General features: G+C 38.6%; 1 protein-coding gene across 1 annotated transcript; it reads right to left on the reverse strand.

The window, feature by feature from the left end:
- Positions 1 to 1,745: 1,745 nt before the first annotated feature.
- Positions 1,746 to 4,529, reverse strand: LOC112196488 (probable serine/threonine-protein kinase DDB_G0276461). The gene is made up of 7 exons (XM_024336849.2): positions 4,390 to 4,529; positions 3,697 to 4,166; positions 3,128 to 3,293; positions 2,987 to 3,037; positions 2,707 to 2,889; positions 2,478 to 2,571; positions 1,746 to 2,153 (listed from the first exon to the last, which is right to left on the reverse strand). The coding sequence occupies exons 2-7, from the start codon at positions 3,948 to 3,950 to the stop codon at positions 1,873 to 1,875; spliced, it is 1,029 nt and encodes a 342-aa protein (XP_024192617.1). The 5' UTR covers positions 3,951 to 4,166; positions 4,390 to 4,529; the 3' UTR covers positions 1,746 to 1,872.
- Positions 4,530 to 19,493: the final 14,964 nt, after the last annotated feature.

Below are 19,493 nucleotides of genomic sequence, written 5' to 3' on the forward strand. Positions count from 1 at the left end.
TTAACCTTTCATACTTGATATGTTAAGTGCATGATGTCTGCATCCTAACTTAGCTTCTAACATGGAACCTAGAGTGATGTTCTCGCATAGCTCTCAAGTCAAAAGTCATTAAGAACAAAAAGGTTATGAATAAAGCTAGGCAATTTCGGTACTGATGTTGTCCTAATCTACCTAGATGCTAAATCATATGAATGAGTCTCAAGTCACTCATGTGCTACACTAGATAACATGCTTGACATGATGATCTAAACACGAAATTATAGCAATAAAATCCTAGCATGCTTACTACGTTTGCAACCATAATAAACGAAACCAGAATTTATCAATGAGAAACCATGAATTAACAAACATTCAATATCCAATAAACTATAAAATTAACGTCAAGATCTTAGTTTACACATGTTTAGGGCTTAGGCAGCCCCTAACTATCAAAAACTATTAGCAATACATAAAAGAAATAAAATAAAACATGAAAAGAGAGGGAGGAGACGATGGCGGCAATGGACTGATGTTGTGCATCCAAAGATGTCTACAATGATGCCCTAGACTCCTTTTTATATAGTTATTGCGTCAAGACTTCTTCTTCTCCAAGAACTAAGGAATTTGATCTCTAATTAAATAAGGACTTTTAATTCTTCTTCCCTTTTAGCTCTAGGAGACAATCTTTCCTTGTTTGGACTCAGATTCGCGTGCAGCCTGACCTCCTTGTACTAAATTGGTCATAACTTCTTCTAGAAAAATCATATTCATGAACCGTAAAAAGCTTTGGAAACTAGACATCCGAGGCTTTCCATCAATATAAACATCATTATCTGGATCGTCCTAAACTGCTCTCAGTACTCTGTCGAAGTTGACTGTTCTGCACAGGCAGATTTGCTGATTTTGACTTTCAATCCCTCTTTTGGTTCTTTTCTTCTTCTTTACTCTAAAATACCTATAAAACATATAAACAAAGTAAATAAAAAAGTAAATAACTGGATAATATCAAGAACTAACAATGAAAATATAAAGGAATTTGATATAAACAATGTATAATTACGCTCCTATCAGTCTGCTCCTTACAAGAAAGGTACAAGGGCTCGTGAACAAAATATTACAAATGAGCATTATTATCAGATCAATATACTTAATGTTGTGATAGACTTTCAGTTGGCAGAGTTGGATAGTAGTTTTACATATAATTTGTTAGAGCTCCTTGTTCTTAGTGCTACATTTGATCCACGTGATCATTTTCGATCATTTATATGTGAAGATGTTTGCAATCTTGCTTTGAGGTTTTATCCTCAAGATTTTACATTATATGATATGCTTGCTCTACATATGGAATGTGGGTTTTTTCTAGCAGGTATCCAAGATTTGCCAAGACAACTACTGTGTCTGATTTGTGTCAGCGATTAGTTGAATCAAGAAAGTCAGCATTCTTTCCTATGATTTATAGATTGATTTATCTTGTGCTGACTTTGCCAGTTTCTACAGCAACAACAGAGAGAGCATTTTCATCTATGAACATCATAAAAAACAAACTTCAAACGATGGAAGATGAGTTTCTTGATGATTTGATGTTTCTCTACATCGAAAAAGAATTGCCGATAGCATTGATAATGATTCTGTTATTGCTAAGTTTGAAGTGAGTGGGTTTCGGAGGGTACTATTTAGTTAGTTTATTGTTGTTTTACAACAAATGTATGCTTGCAGTTTTTAATTTACGAGGTTTGGTTTTATGTCCTCGCCATTGTATGTTTTGATTGAAAATAATAAAGACGTGAGGATGAGTCTCTCAGCACCATGGTCAGTATGCTTCTGGAAGAAATTTATTTCAATGTCCTTTGGAATTCCATCTTCATGCTTGTGCGATTTCACGTGTGAGTTTCTTCATGCAGCATAGGTTGGTGTATTTTCCACTTTTGCAGGGGCACTGTTCTTGGGTAAAGGATGATTAGAATCATCAAACTTAGGTGCAGTCTTTTCTTCAACAACAACTGAATCCTCAGCATGCTGAGTGGACCAAAATGCACCAAGTGGCCCTCCACCTCCCCCTGCCTTGGACATATTTGACGTTTGTGATGGATTTCTAGCTGATTCTCCCACTGAAGGTGGTGGGGGTGGGCTTCTACGAGGCATTTCAGGCGACTTGTTTGCGGGCCTTGAAAAACCTGCAGATTTGCAATAATAGTCACTTCAAAACTGAAAGCTTCTTATATTTTATTAATTTCTCTGGTTGCCATTAATACTTTTGATGTAGTTTTAGTAAAGTAGCAAGACACGTAAAAACTAAAACCAGGTTTTCTTTGAAACGGAAAAGGCTAGAAGTAAGGTCTAAACTTCATGTCAAGTACTTAAGGAATAAAAAGTAAACTGATACCAAAGAAAAAAGTTTAAGCTACATTTTCAAAAATATATATATATATATATATAATAGCTAAAATAAATAAGGAGAATAAAAAAAGTTTTGGTAGATGCCATGCTCAGTTGCTCACCTTCATGTTTTCCAGCAGAGTGCATTTCGGGTGGCCTATCAGGTAAAGACTTCTGTAAACCAACTGGTAACAGCTCATTAACACGAAACCACACCTGTCACCACAGAAGAGGGAAAAAAGAATCAGTAACTAGTATTAGAATCTCCACACCTATTGTTGCATGGACTCGAATGATCTAAAACTAACCTAAATTCATGGAGATGAATGGCCAATCAAGCAAAGCGCTTGCCTGCGTGATATCTGGTCTGTCGTCTGGTGATGCCTGAAGCATGTCTCTGATGAGATCGGTAATCGACGAGCCATAGTTAGGTAACTCAGGAATGCGATAGTTTCCATTCAAGATCTGCAGCTTTGACTCTCCATCGAATGCACTTTTGAAGTAGCAAATGCGAAAGAGAAGGCAGCCAAGAGCCTACAAATGATAGTGTTGTTTCAGCTCCAGGTCACATTTTAATGTAAGTGTTCAACTATTCAGAATTACTAATGATCTGGAGGACCAATCTACTTACCCATATGTCTACTTTCTCATTGATAAGTTCTCTCCGAAATAGATCCCACATCTAATTCAGAAGGAGAAAGAAATGAATCAAACATTCTAAAAATTGAAGTGATTATGTTGAAATATTGAAAAACAAGGGTTTATGCTCAACCTCAGGGGCCCTGTAGGCAGGTGTTGTGTGCTTTCTGATAATGTCTTCTTCAATACCCATTTCTTCAGGCTTCTCAAAGCGCTTGTGGTTGGTAGAGGTGCTTCCAAAATCACACAATTTCCACAGTCCATCCGGCCCCAACAGAAGATTCTCAGCTTTCAAATCCCTGAAAATGCAATTGATTATTAAAACACCAACTATTAAAAGTTCATAGGAACTCATGAATAAAAAGTATAAAATTTTGATTAATCAAACTCTTCTCACTTTCATCTCACATAAAATTAAAATAGACTACAATTGAAGGTAATGGTAAAAGAACTGTAACTTGAAGGTTAATAGGCATCAATGTGTTGCTAATATATCTGATTGACAAAAGAAGGTGCTAATGGTTGTACAAATATTATGAGTTTCTTTTGATACTTGTCATGAAACACGACTAGTAGCCAGTAAAACAAAGGGCCAACCAAAACCAATTTATAAGAAAGTGTTATGGGTGAATTAAAACCCTCAAAGTGCCGAAAGGAAAGTAGGAAGATACACATTAAAAAGTCAAGTTCCGGCCAAAGTACCTATGAGCAATGGGAGGGGACAGTGTGTGCATCGCAAAAACTGCAGTACACACATCTCTGAAGATTGCAAGGACCTGTTTCTCATCAAAAAAGCCAGCTCCTCTGCTATCGAGTACGGTAACCAGAGACTTGTCACAATATTCCATGACAAGGAGTGCCTCCTTTGTGCGGCCCAAATCCATGATGGCGTGGGCATAGAGAGTGACAACATTGGGATGCCCTCTGAGTAACTTCATGACGGAGATTTCCTTCATCACCAACTCCAGCAACTCTTCATCATTACATATGATGTGCTTCAAAGCATACTGCTTTCAGGTATGGACAAGGTCCCGAGCTAAGTAAACGCAAGAGAACCCTCCTTCGGCAATGACATTCTTCACCTGAATCTTGAGAGTTCCGACGTCAATGGAGCGGCCTTCGAGGCCAGCTGGCTCCTTGTGCATAAAAGGCTTGAACCTCCACATTATGAACTGCAAAGCAATAGCATACACGATCGTGAATGCAATTCTAAACTCTTTGATCTTGATGGCGGAAAAAATGAAGAAATGCAAATCAAACCAATACAGATTCTAAATTAATAATCTTTCAAATGAAAGATAAAACCCTGAAAATCGAATCTTGATGATTCAAATATCAGAAAGGCCTAGAATTTAACAAGAAGCAGAAGCAGGAGAATCAAAAGTAAGAACATACGGATAGATCTGTTTGTTGCAACAACAAAAAAAAGTGACCGACTTCCAAGAAGCAGATCTGAGCATGAAGCAGATCTGCTGCAAGGGAGATGGAGGCCGGGCCGGTCTGGACTGCAGAGGGGAGGAGGCCGGTTTTTTTTTTTTTTTGGATGGCGGCAGAAAAGAAAAGTTATTTCTTTTAGGGTTTTTTTTTCAAAACGAGAGTTTTTTTATCTTGACTATTTGCTCTGAGCGTGCTGATAACGTGTTGAAGTAAAATGACAATTGGAATAGTCTACTCATTTCATTTCATAGTCCCTTTATATAGGGATAGAGTTACAACGGAAATATTAATTACATTAAATACATTGAATGCTGATTGATCTATAATTGTGCTGATTGATGGTATTCACTGATTCCTTGATTCCGTCTCCGTCAGTTGCTTTGACGAAGGCACACAATATGTTTTTCCTTTAACAGAAACTTTAATATATTTTAGTACGTCTTTTTAATTTATATAAATTAAATGAGAAATTTTCGTTAAACAAAATTTCTTTTTTAATTTGATATGTCATATGATGGCAGATATTTCTGGAAAGAGAAACATGTTAGATAAGTAAATCTAATAATTGAAATTAAAATGTAGCGTCTAATGAGCAAGTAGGGTGAACAAAGAAAATTATAGGGTGGCAATAGCCTCACCCATAAAAAATATAAGTGTCATGATGATGGTCAACTTCATCGGTCATTGATTTAACTGCAAAAGTATGGGTCAAGGAAAAACTATCATTAAGGGTTACATTACCAGATTATAAAACAACATTTTCTATGGTCGATCAATAAGCTGTTAATTCCAACATGTCCCAATACGAGAACTCAAAATTCGCACAAAATAAAGTTATTCAAACTCACACAATTAGAAAGTGGGTCATATGTCAACCCACTAATAAAATGACCTATGTAACCCGTTTATTGAAACGGTTGAGTTAGGAATTGTTAATAATCATGTTGGGTTTGCATTTGCATTTTTAACACGATTATAAAATAGTTTGGGTTTGGGGTTGTTTACAGTGACACATTTCATACCTCGACATTATACGAATTCGACACAACCTGATCTATTGATAAACCTAGGGATCTTGAATGCATATGTAAGTGATTTTGTTAGAAAACAAAAATAATTGGAAGTTAAACTAGAAGCTATTAACGTACTTTTAGCTTTTTTAGTACTTAAAATATCCAAGAAACAATTCTACAGTTTTATTAAAGAGAAGAGAGAAAACCCTAGGAGGCTCTATTAGGGTTGGCACTTTTCTTTCGGCAAGCAGTGGCTACAAGTCTTCTTAGGCTCATCTCCAACTGCGTAGCGGCGTGTGTCGTCGATTCTAAAGAACGGTGGTGACAATCTTCTTCAAGAGTTCGTCATCAACGAGTTTTGGGTAAGATATCAGAGAAACTGAGGAGGAAGGGACGATCTTAGGGTCGTTTTCTGGGTTTTGAAGCGAGGCTATAATGGGTTGCTGTTGGGTCAAGTAGCGGTGGTGGCTTCGAGTTGCAGGTGAGGATCCAGCTCGTGTTCTGGGTCGCAGTGAAGGTAGCGAGCGACAACTCTGATTACAAGGATAGATCTTGGTTGGAGCGTGGCGGTGCTCGTCATGGTCTGGCAGCATGTTCGGCTGCCGGAGTGCGGAAGCAAATGGTGAAATCTCTTGTGGTGACCTAGAGGTAGGTGGCGTTGGCTAGGCTTAGGGGCCTGGTCCAACTCAACCCTAGTCTCTTTTGTCTGGCCCAATTTGAATAGGAAAGGGAAGAGTTGGGCTGTGGGCTTTTGGGCCTACTGCTTAATTCTTTTCTTTTGCTATTTTTGTTGGGTTTTTTCCTTGGTGGTTGTCTAGTTTGTTTTATTTAGAATAATGTTTATGCTAGTAAAAGTATCTCTATGAGCCTTTGTAGAAGTATTTAACTTTAATGTATCATAATTGCATGCTCGGCGTTAAAGTTAAATAAAATATAGTGCCTACAAGGCGAGATGTTTTTTGTTAGCATAGAATACTAGACGCTACATTGTCTAAACAGAGTAGTCAACTCTTTTGAACTATTCTTATCTATGAATCAAGTCATACAACTAGTATGAACTCTTTATCTAATATATATACATATATATATATATATATCTTATCCAGAGCAGAGCTCTACTTTGAAATTAAAGTACGGATTTAGAGTTGAGGGTCACTTTTCGGTTGTATATCTATATCTTGACCGTTCAGTTTTTAGGTACTAATGTATAGAACATCTCTGCAAATTTTTAGTGAAATTGATGATCTTTAAGATATCTAACTCGTTTAAACCAATGGACGAACTGAATCTGTCCAATCTGAACCATACTAGTTTTAAGGCAGTTATCAATGTCTTAACGATCATCAATTTGGCTGAAAATTTGTAGAGATGATCTATACATTAGTAACTAAAAACTGAACGGTCAAGATGTGGATAGGCGACCGAAAATTGACCATAAACTCTAAATCTGCATTTTAATTTCAAAGCGGAGCTCTGCTCTAAATAGGTTCCGTATATATATATATATATATATATATATATATATATATATTGTTAATACGATAATCTTGCTCAAATGATAAATTATTACTTATTTTAAAAAATAATATTATTGACAACAATATCAGAAAATTGAAATAAATTGGAACTTAAAAAATGATATTTATTCTTGCTCCTAGTGATTTTTGTATGATAAGAAATTTGTTGCCCAATGCCCATTTCAATCTCTATTTTAGGAGGGCAAAAGAAACCATTGTTGATAGTAATTTATTCTAGTATTTTCCTATATTTTATTTTGGAGCTCATTTAGATAATCCATTGAATGTTCTGATAAAAGTGAATTAAACGCCAGATAACAGATTTGTTCACCTAAGGGATAGTGAGTGTGATGACCTGAATTTTCGTTATGTAAATTTGGTAATTAATAATGGACCAGTTGTACGAATAATTGTTATTATGCTTTATTCGAAGGTTGTTTGTGAAGTGGAATGGTTTTTCGTATGTATAATTATTTGAATTTCACAGTTTAGGGGGTTGTGTGATGTTTGACTTTTATACGTTTTGATTCTCGGAAAACTTCCTTCACGAAAGTTGTAGAGTGCGTCGATACGAGTTCGTGGACATACGGAACACGTCAATCGGAGTTCGTATGAGAAAGTTATGGCTAGCGGAAGAAGTTTTCGTTTTAGTATAAATAGAGAAAAAATCAGAAATTCTTTCATTTTTCCCTTTCCTTTTCCGGAAACCCTCTCCTGTCTCTCTCTTCTCTCTCGGTTGATACCTTCAGTATCAAAGATTTCAGACTGACCCGACCCGGACCCGACCGACCCGACCCAGCTTTTCCGGCGATCTCCGGCTACCTCTAGCCGTGAAACCTGCACAGAACGACTCGTCTCCTCCTTCTGGTTGTCTCTGTGGCATCCTCTTGGGGCGATAACCACCGTGTACGGCGCAGCAAGGCGGTGCAGCTTGGTGTTTTAGGACCCGACTGGAAAACACAGTTCCGGCGACGTCAAGGCTTCAGGCTTCCATCTTTGGGTTTGTGGGAGGCTCCTTGATCGATCTATGGTGTTTGTTTCGATCGGTTCACGGAAAACTTGGTTCAACTCAGTCCGGATTACTGTTCACGGTTTGTGAGGTAGTTTTCGACCCTTTATGCTTGTTTTCTGACTTCGAGCTAGGTATGAAAGTTCACAAGCATGCTTAGATGAAGAACTTTGATGTTGGGAGTTTTGTGAAATATTGAGTTTTGGCCGACGGCGGTGCGCCACCACCTATGGCGGCGTTTCGGTCACTTAAGGAACTGTTTTTGGTATTAAATATGTTCTACTCGTTGATACGAGCGTTTCGATATATAATATGTAAATTTTGGAGTTCAAATGGATTTGTTATGATTTTTGCAGTTTCATACCGATAGATTTATTTGATCCGTGAGGATTCGAGCGTCCGATCGACTTGTGGTTTGGTCACATCGATCGTGGACGTATTCCGGAGACTTTGGGAGGTCTCGGATGTGGGTTTGCCTCGATTGGTGCCACTTTGGGGATTTTAGTTCAAAACGGGAGTTTCAAACTTAAATCAAATGTGAATCATTACTAAGTGGAAACCGTATGTGATTAGGTACTTGACGAAGTATTTGGATGGTTATTCTGTGGTTTGACTACTTATTCTGCATTGAAGACGCAGCAGGAGTTTCGAGGTGAGTAATCTCACAAGGTTCTTTATGAACAGAATTACCATTATCGTTTTGGCGTTAATTAATTAACTGCAAATTATAGTTGGTATTAGTAGGCATTCCTGAGCGAATGACTACGTATATATATATATATATATATTTACATGAAATATATATCCTTGTGGATGATTGTGATGAATAATAATATGCATGATGGTGTTCATATTATTGTTGAATGTGACTTTTCAGGAAATAATATTGTGGAAAAAGATGTTTTCTATTGTTCGAAAAGTATTGAGCTTGATGTTACATTTTTGAGTCAAGCGTGACTCATTTTAGATGTATTGGACTTTGTACCAAGGGTCACAGATGGTGAGCAGGGATTAGGAAAGCCGAAACTAGATGTTTGTAACGTTTTTAGGTCGGATGCGACTTACTTAACGTTGACCTTAAGACCAGATAGGGTCTAAGAAGATCTTATGTCACAGATGGTGATGGATCACAGATAGTGACAGGTTGCAGACGGTGACCTTTGATAAAGTAATCTGGGGTTCACATCCAGGTTGCAGACGGTGACCTTTGATAAAGTAATCTGGGGTTCACATCCAAAACCAATTGGCAATGGATGGAGTGGCCCAAACCCTTATAAACTCATAGGCAAGGTCCCATTTTTCCCATGTGGGATCTATAATCTCAACACGCCCCCGCACATGTGGCGAATTTTCAAGCCATACACGTGGACAACTTTTGGGTGACGAGGAGCCCGTGTGGCCGTTAGGCATGCACACGTGGGTAACCCGCTCTGATACCATGATAAAGTAATCTGGGGTTCACATCCAAAACCAATTGGCAATGGATGGAGTGGCCCAAACCCTTATAAACCCATAGGCAAGGTCCCATTTTTCCCATGTGGGATGTATATATTCTCAACACTCCGCACACCGCGATCCATGTTCTGCATATTTACATAAACCAAATAAATTAATTGACACTGTCTATTTATTCTTACATATCGACAAAACTTATCCACCTCAACTGTAAGTTGTAATGTCGTTCCCTCTTCAAGACAATATTATGCAACAGATATAACATGTTTGTAGATAGAATTTGGCTGATGTTCCCAAACTACAAGTTATTAACGAAATCATTTCTGAAACACCATTTCCTGTTCACGATTTAATTACTTCCGTCATTTATACATTTTCATATGCGAACCAAACTAATGGCCTTTTCCCCCCATCTCTTCATTTGGATCTTGTCAACTATTCTCTTCTACTCTACACCGACTCGCATCCAAATTGTCCTCCCCATACAATCATCCACGCAATTAGTTGTCTCCCTACTAACAAATTTTAATGAACCTTAAGTTTCGTGACTAACCTGATTTCTTCTGATGTCAGGACCTTTTCCCCCAAAAAAACAAATTCTATCAGTGCGACGTCGAAATCTGGTAATTGGACCTTCAGTCTGTATGGCCCGGCAACCATTCGTCCCATCGAATTGGAAGTTTCGTCTTCCTTTCCCGTATAGCCCATTACATACTTGATGTAGTCATACTTATCACTTCTGTTTTCACCCACAGCACGTCCATGACTTCGCTTCACACCCCTGTCTTTAATGGTGCCTTCTTCCCTGAAGCTTTTTCTTTTCCGACATTGTGCTCCGGTTGGGCTGCTTCCAGTGTCCGACGGAACCGCCTTTTCATGGCCATGTACTTCTTCTAAAATTACGTTTTGCCCGTGCAAAAAACACAGCCAAATGTAGTTATTCTTCGTTCACCTCCCGATTATGCCTTTATGCGTACTTGCTCATTAAACCCCTTGGTTTTTTTTTTTTTGAAACATTACCCCCACTTGTCCTCAGCAACAAAGTTTAGCTAATACAATCACCATATTCATTCCATATTGACCATGCTAGGCAACATTAAATACACACATTGCCTCCACCTTCCCATTCATTAAGATATTCTTTTAACTTCCCCTGTTTATCATTAGTGTTAACATATGGACTTTACCATTGTTGGTTATGTGAATGCATTTCATATCGACATCATCCTTCACTATATATTACTTATTCAATTCCTTGATCTACTGCATGGCGATGTGGGCTACAATATTCCTCCCCTTCATGTCGTTCCTCCGTATCATGCATGTTCATCCGCATGAATCGACACTTCTCTCTAACCTCGGCAACACAAGTTTCCTTCACCTTCAATAAAGATTCCAAAAGCACCAACACACCATTTGTTAACTCCGAAACTTTCTGCCGTATTACGGTTACGATTTCTTTCATAGCCACCATATCATCTTTTAACCTTCCCACGTCGACCATAAGATCAAACATGTCTTCGTGTAGTGATTTTCTTAATAGAAATCCCACAGACTCCTCGTCGTTCACTGCCTCATCCACACTAGTCCCCTTATTACAATTGTCCCTGTCTCACCCATTATCTTGGTTTTAGTTTCTGCTACTAACCTACCCAGCAACACATTTATCTCCCCAAGGCTCCAGTCCATCACAGGTGCCACTAGCCGCTCCTTTATCAATAACTTCTCACCAACTTTGTCACAATATACCAGCTGCAGATATAGTGCACATCCCGCTACAACCGGGGATCCTTCTTCACGATGCTTTCTTATTCCCTCCATCAAGTAGTCCACTGCAAATGTTGCCCAATTCTTCGCTCCTATACTGCGGGTATCTAGTAATGGCAACAACAACCCACTTTATATGTCATTACTTGTTCCCGGACATATTACTAGGGTCAGAGCCAACAATACATAAGCTATAATGAAACAGTCGTCAACAATTTCCCTGTCACGCACAATGAACTTCAGATTGTCCACTGCAATATTGCCAGCCAGGCCAAGCATCGGAGCTACAAGATTTCCATATTCAGCAGGACTAATGTCACCCCCGAGTTCAATGGCATGCCCCCCGTTGTGAATGCCCATAACACGCGTAAATTCGTCCGCGTCTAAAGACAGAAGCCTACCCTTCAGCCTGATATTGCATGCTTCCGTGTCGATATTTTTGACCATGTCTCCCAAAATTTCGGGGACGACGTCATCTGACCTAATGCATTGCATAAATACATATCCCACCCCCACAACAGCCTTAACTTTTGCATCTGATAGGTTGTTGACGGTGTCCTTGAACTCGCCAATCTTAGATAATGTCATTTTCTGTTCATCCTTCCCCGCAGCAGTGGAAAGGTTGGTAGGGGGTTGTAACCCAGTCTCAATCCTCCCTCTCCCCACGTCAAGCTTACGCCTAGCCGACACCCACCGCGCACAACCTTCTCCGCTTGAACCTGCATTACAACAAAACAGAAGAGGTCTTACGATGGACGTTTACCATGCATCACCAACTTCACCTCTTTTATCTCCCAAACCCAGACAAGTTATAAACGCCCCACATAACTAATCACATGCATGCACCGTTAATATCATTATTTCCATGCAAGTCTAGGTAACTAATGAACTCCATCCGTCAGTTAAATTTTATGTCTATGTTCTAATTGGTTTTTCCCCTACCCATTCCATCATTTCAGATCTTTTCCAGTATTCCCTCCTTCTATACTAGTTGGAGTAATAAACTGGGACATATATTTAAACTCATTTATTACAAGAAGCTCAACTACCCAGCATCCGCATTTAGTTTATCTCCTACTTTATGACAAACTGTTTGCATGGTTAGTTCTTTACCTCGCAATTACTAACCATCTCCACATTTATATAACAACGTATTTACTTCAATCACCACTTTTTGATAACTTATGACACTCTCAAGTCTCAAGCAACCATGTACACAGCTATATACCAACCTATTAACTAACATTGACAGTTCAACTACTATTGTCCACTCCTCTAACCTTCTCCACATCTTATACTCCCCACAAAGTCTGCCAACTCTTTCATTTCTCTCTGCCTATAGACCTATTGCATGGATCTGTCCCCTTTCTAGACTCGTTTCTAACATATATGACAACAATTAACCCATACAAGAGGAAAACATTATATCCATATGCCTACATGTTTCGATTGTTTCCATTGCCCAGTTCCCCTCCCACAAACCACTTACTTTTTGAGACATCCATATCGACGGACTGAGAGTTGATTCCTTTCCTCGCACCTGCAGTTCCTTTGCTTCTTTCCTACTCGTCTGTTTCCCTCAACGCTATCCCTTTAGTCGAAAAATAATATCCTCACTTTTTCAATATCAAACCATGAATGCGTCCTTTTTCCCGGAGTTTACATTTCTGTCGTTGCATTGTTGAATCGGTCTGCATCAATGGTCCACATTTTGATGTCTCCCAAATAACCCTATGGGGTTATGCCACCTATCCCGTTACTGTTGCTAATCTTCCAGTGGAAGTTTTAATTGATTTTCCCAATGACGGGCATTAGCCTTCCATGTATGCCCACCTACCGCTCCTATGTCCAATAATTCCTTTTTAATTAGAGGATGCTTAGAGGATTACTTCTGTCAGCCCTCGTCCTTTCCCGCCCCTTTTATTTGCACCCTAACCCTCAATCCGTGATGGCCACACTTCTTCTGTGGGCCTCTATTGGGACAAACTCGGGCCTATGTACCACGATGTGTCATCACATATTAATAAAATCGATCAGGTTTCTCTCCATTTTTACACGATTACCATCATTTCAACCCTCTCAGTAATGCTCCCAATGAAGACCTCGTCATACTGTTCATCTTATTACGCATGTTAGGCCATCTCCAATAAGAGGGCTATATGGTAACCTATAGCCCTTAATGTTATAATATGGGCTCCAACAACAGAAGGCCAAAGGGCCAAAGGTGAAGAGGGGGTGGAGAGAGCTACATTTTAGCCCTATGGGTGGCCCTTTAGCCCTTGGTGGGACCCACGGAAATCAGCCCAATTAAGGGGTGTGGTGCAATGCATGGTTTGATCCAATAGCCAATAATTAATAACATTTGCAATCCAACGGTATGTAATTAAGCATAACTTAATATTATATATATATATATATTTTATATTTTATAAAGATGAATTTTAGTTATATAAAAGACTAAATACTGTTTAGTCCTTGAGCTTTTGACCATAAAACACTTCAGTCCCTGACCTTCTAATTTCACACGTTTAGTCCCTGTATTTCAAAATTTCAGACCAATAGGTCCTTGTCGTCTAAAAATCTAGGCGAAATGTCTATTATACCCTCAGTTTTTTTTTTTTTTTTTATAATAAATTTATTCCTTGCTTCTTCTTCTTTTTTTTTTTTTTTTTTTTAATTCATCTTTCTTTTTCTTTCTTTTTATCACTTCTCCTCCACTCCCTACGACCTCCTCTGCGGCCTCCCCTACACCGCCCTCCCCCATGGCCATCGGCATCAGCAATTCAACCCCTGTCCGCTTCTGCAGGAGACTTCGCCAGTGCGACCTAAACCAGACACGGTGGCGGCGCGCAGCAGAAGAATGAGCGGGCCTGCTTCAGTCGATTCCTAGTGGGGGTCTGGAGGCCGTGACCAGATTGGGGGGCTGAAGCTACAGCGGGCTTGGGTTGGAGGACTAGGAGACCATACTGTCCGAAATGACGTCACTTGCCATCTTCAATCTGAGCATTTTCATGCTCTTGAGCCAAACCCAGAAATTTCTGACCCACCCTCCTCACTGCCGCCTCCAAATCCATGCCCCAATCCCCACCAAAGCCACTGCTCCGCCGCCCAAAACCCAGCTCCCCAAAAACAAGATCAAATCCTATCCCTCCTCACTGCCGCCTCCAAATTAATGCCAGAGCAACTCTTGGCATGGCTTATCTCTTCTTCTCTATCTCTCCTCCTGAAACATAGAGCATCATTACCCAAAGAAACCAACTTGACTCACCAAATCGAGAGATGAGTTTGATTGTTTGAGGCTTTGAGTCACCCGATTCCACCAAATCGACTCACCCCAATTAAGCCTCATCCCTGAAATGAATTGGGCTTTTCACTGCTTTGGCTTAATTTTGAGGGAAATTTGGAGATTGGGGATTGAGATTCTTAGCCGTGTTGGGTTGGAAGATGGAGAAGGGAAGCTTCTTTTCCCTTTTCTGAGAACCAGGAAGAGAGAGAGAGAGGGAGAGGGATCTGAGGAAGGAGGAATCGGATACATGAAGAAACAAACAGAAAGAAAGGGAAAAAAAAAAAATTCCTTTTCAAAGAAAAAAATTTAATTAATTAATTAAAAAAAATTAAGGGCATAATAGACATTTCGCCTCAATTTTTAGACTGCAAGGACCTATTGGTCTGAAATTTTGAAGTACAGGGACTAAACTTGTGAAATTAGAAGGTCAGGGACTGAAGTGTTTTATGGTCAAAAGCTCAAGGACTAAACAATATTTAGTCCTTATATAAATTAGTTTATTTTAAGTGCATGAATTTTTTAATTTATTTATTTTGTATCATGTTAATGAAGTTTATGTAATATTTATTTATGTAATATTTTGTATCATTCAATCGGGAATCTACATATTTGCTTCCGAAATGGCACGTGGCACTTAAAACATCTATTCAAAAATGTTATCAATAATACAACATAAATACCTCATCCAAATATACATCTTAAAAATTAATTTTTTCCTCAACAATTAATTTTAGTCTAAATTATAATATTATTAATGTACCTACATGTACGTTTGCAAGCATAATTAGCTATAATGAGCCACGCTCATTGTACCGCCAGAGGTACCGACCCTCACCAAGGGCGTGACCTGCGGAGACACAGCCAGGCAGACTACCACCTGAGCCCGGGATCGCCCCCAGATCACTGCTGACGCGTCGCGCCAAGGTAGCATCAGAAGCTCCAGACGCTGGGTATCGAAGCACATCAGTCCCACATCGAAAACAAGAAGAAGATCAACCTTCTCCTCACCTATAAAAGGTTCTCTCCTCTCTCCTCATTAATTACTCATTTACTACTCATTTATTGTTATGCTGCCCATATACAGTGACTGACTTAGGCATCGGAGAAGTGAAGGCCGCCCAGCGTGGTCTCTCTCTGACGCCCTGTCTCTCGTGTTGCAGCAAGCGGAAGTCATCAAATCCTTGGAGTAGCGGTCCGCCCACCGGACCCGCGTTAAACGAAGAATCGGCTACCGCCGGACTTTGGCATTAACAATTAAAATAACATAAAATCATACAAATTAGAAAACATAATGTAAAATCATAAAATACTTGAAAGGGCTAAAATTTAGCCCTCCCTTACTGGAGATGATTCACTTGTTCATGAATAAAAAATAATATTTCTGGGGGCTAAATTATAGCCCTGGACACAATATAGCCCCTCCTTACTGGAGATGGCCTTAGTTTCCTAAACCATGGCCTCACATCTGTGATAGCTGCTTTAAATCATATACATGATAGGAGCATTTTAATGCGACGTTTTAACTGCATTTCCCTACATTTTCTGCGCCATTTCCTTAATAAAACCCTATTTAGGAAAGTTTCCATTCTTCGACTGGGAAAGTTCCTATTTGTACAAAGTTTCCATTTTTGTAGTTTCTATTTTTCATTTTTAGAAAGTTTCCCATTTTCAGTTTAGGAAAGTTGCCATTTTTCATTTTAGGGAAGTTTCTATTTTTCAGGTCCTTGTCACAAATGAGCTGAAATGAGCTCACAAATGGAGAGAGAAGCTAGCCAACGTTGGAGGGAGACAAGATGAAGTACAAAGGGAAGCACAAATGAGCAGAAATGAAGAAATGAAGCTTTCCTGGTCCAACCAGGAAACCCTGTCCAGAAAGGAAAGCTTGCCAAAACAAGACTCTTGAGCCAACCAAGAGTGGAGATCGAATTAATGAAGTGACATGGCATGAGAGAAGCTCCTTGAAGACTCTAGATGATGACATGGCATAAAGGTGGCGCATGGAGGCCGAAGAACTCTCAAGACTTATTGGATTTTCGGCAAAATGGATCAAAAGCCCACAAAGCCCATGGAAGTAGGGTTGTGACGCAATGGATGAAACCCTAGGAAGCCTTTGCCGAGAAATATCAAGAGATAAATAAGGGAAGAGGCGTGAGAATCAAGAAGAACCTAGAAGATTTCGGGTGAGATTTTCTAGGGCTATTTTTATGGGAAGAAATATACTTGGAGACTTACCCTAGAAGGTTTTGCCGTGAAGAAAGGAGAGAGAAACAAGGAAGTGGCGTGAAAATTAGAAATTATCAAAGAGAATTTTGGTTGAGATTTTCTAGGGTAATTGTTATGGAAGGAAAATACACTTGGAGATTATCTTGGGGATTTGCCGTCCAAAGCTATGAGATAAAGGAGGAATAACGTGAAAACCCTAGCAAAGATGACGCCAAGAGAGATTCAAGGGAGAAATAAAAGGAAAGAGAAAAAGGTGGAGACCAAGAAAAGCTCAAAAGAAGTCTAGATACATCCTATATTCCCTAAAGGAGTTTTGGCCGAATTTAAAGTATAAAATCAGAATATATCCATGGTATTTCGGCCAAGATTATTAGGGAATTAAATGGAATTTTGTGATTGGTTGGACCACCTCATAGGGCTTATTTGGCAAGATATTATTGGAGGAAATTATGTGGAATTTTCAGATTAATTCCATGAGGTTTACACGGCTTGGAGACCAAGTTGGCCGTGCTCCTATATAAACTCCCCCTTTCTCAACGTCAAGGGGTCCTCTCTTTTGACGTTTACACTTTAGAAAAAAAAATCAGAAAAGTTCTTAGCATAGCCGTGAGTTCCTCCATCCTCTAGAGCAAGCTACGAGTTCAAGCAAGGCCAAGGGAGAAGAAGAATTGCCGTGAGCATCATCATCCACCACCATCCTTGAAGCTTGCTTTCAAGATTCAAGAGACCACAACGTTAATCATCCATCCCCATCCTCATCCACGGTGTAATCCGATTTTCCTTTGTAACCTTTGCTTTGATTTCGTTGGTTTTGTTCTAGTTGACATATGTGTTTGAACAAATATTAATTTCTGGAATTTTATGATTAATTGAGAATTTTCAGATTCATATATTGTGATTCGAGAGTTGCTTATGTGAGTTTGTTTAATTAAATTTGCATTATAGATATCTTTCGTATTTTAATCTTATGTGGTTGCAAACACCTAGGGTTTCGATATGAATGGTGCTAGGTTTGAGCACATGAAATCGACTTTTCGTTTTGTGTAAACTTGAATCAAAGTAGTAAAGATTTTGTACAAAGACCGAATTTAATTAAAGAGAATTGCAATTAGGTGGACTTTTCCATACTAAGTTGTACACTTGAGTTGATAGCCTTTCTCTATGTGTAATGCGTTAAACATGACATGATTGACTAGCTTTCTAGGGTTTGATTGCATGTTTGATAGGATTAATCTAGGTGCTTTCGCTTAGGTTAATTAGCATTGAAAAGTAAAAAATGAGAATTCATTTGCTTTCGAATGTTTCACATGATCAACTCATTTCTCATGACTTAGATGAACAATTAATATTAGGGTTTGAGTCAATTTTAATCATATGTTTCGGTTTTGATCTTTATTCTCTCATTCCATCTTTGTATTTATGTTTTTGCATTTTAATTCTTTTGTTTACTTAATTTATTTTCAAAACCCAAAAACAAAATCTCCCCCCTTTTCGTAAATAATGTTTATACTTGTGAATATATTTGTGAATATTATACTTTGTTTTAATTTTAACTGTTTGTTTGTCATACATTGACAGGTGTACCCTCAATCCCCGGAATAGAACGATCCCTATTTGCTTATACTACTAACGATATTTTCAGGGTTAAATTATGCGCTTGCTAAGGGCGCATCAATACATTTGCATGACACTCTTCTTATGAATTACCAACCATTGCATGCATTAAGCCAACATTTTTCGGTTCCATTTGCAGTGTCACCCTCAGCATGGCACCATGTCGCGTCATGTTGGCATCTATGTAACATTCAATTTTTTGCTATTGACCTTCTTGGGAATGCGGACCATTTGGTCCTGCCTTTCATTTCAATTCACATGTACAATACTTAAAAGGGACCAAAAAACCTCCATCACTGTACGGTCTGCAGATCCTAAGGTGATTTCCTATAATGCATGTTGTAGTAATTAATTATAGGAAAGGTTTTCAACATTTACCCCTTCTTCCTGGTCTCATTGCAGTAACAATATGTTTGAAGGTTTACTAAAACAACTGAAGTAGGTTTACATTTTCACCTACAATTCAGTGGCGTAGCTACAAATTTCATCTAGCAAGGTCAAAATATAAACAAGCTATTACATTGAAAAACATCGTTTTCTAACACATAATTGAAATTACATCATTACCTTATACCTTAATAAATTACATGACGAATGATAGTGATTTGTTTGGCAATTAGATTGATTTATTGAAGATTATTAATTGTGATTCCATTTGCATTAATAGAAATTGAAAGAGGAAAGCATCAAATAATAAACCTTCAAAAAATAATTAATGTATTTAATTAGGTCAAAGATGAAGATAATTAGCCGAAGAAGCATTGTTTTCATTTCTTAGGAGGGTCATTAAAGTATTTAATATCTATCTATGTGGAGAGTTAAACCAATCGAGAATTAGAATGAAAATTTGAGAAGGGTCAGCTGACCCCTCTCGCCCTATACTCCCTACGCCCATGCCTACAAACGGATTTTGAGGAAATATAAACTCTGGAAGCACTTGCATGTTCATCTGATAATAAAATGTGGATGACAAAATATTTACGCTTATTCTACCAAAGCCCATATCCTGTATCGTAGTTAATATGTTGTTAATCATCCCTAATATTGTAGACGTATGGGATAAAACGCCATTTTTTCAATATACTGAATACGAAGGCATATGTTTAGCTTCCTTATATACATTGTGGGGATGATATACCCATGATAGGACCCAATTTCCAACCGCGGTAGATACATCT

Source organism: Rosa chinensis, chromosome 1, assembly GCF_002994745.2.
Source record: "Rosa chinensis cultivar Old Blush chromosome 1, RchiOBHm-V2, whole genome shotgun sequence".
NCBI classification, from domain to species: Eukaryota; Viridiplantae; Streptophyta; class Magnoliopsida; order Rosales; family Rosaceae; genus Rosa; species Rosa chinensis.

What these genes read in the sequence shown, in the direction of transcription:
- LOC112196488 (XM_024336849.2), bottom strand. Translation starts at nt 3,950, where the DNA reads ATGAAGGAAATCTCCGTCATGAAGTTACTCAGAGGGCATCCCAATGTT. An exon ending in TCCCCTCCCATTGCTCATAG is followed by an intron (nt 3,294 to 3,696) that starts GTACTTTGGCCG and finishes TTGCATTTTCAG; the next exon opens with GGATTTGAAAGCTGAGAATC. An exon ending in CTCTGCTGGAAAACATGAAG is followed by an intron (nt 2,154 to 2,477) that starts GTGAGCAACTGA and finishes GCAAATCTGCAG; the next exon opens with GTTTTTCAAGGCCCGCAAAC.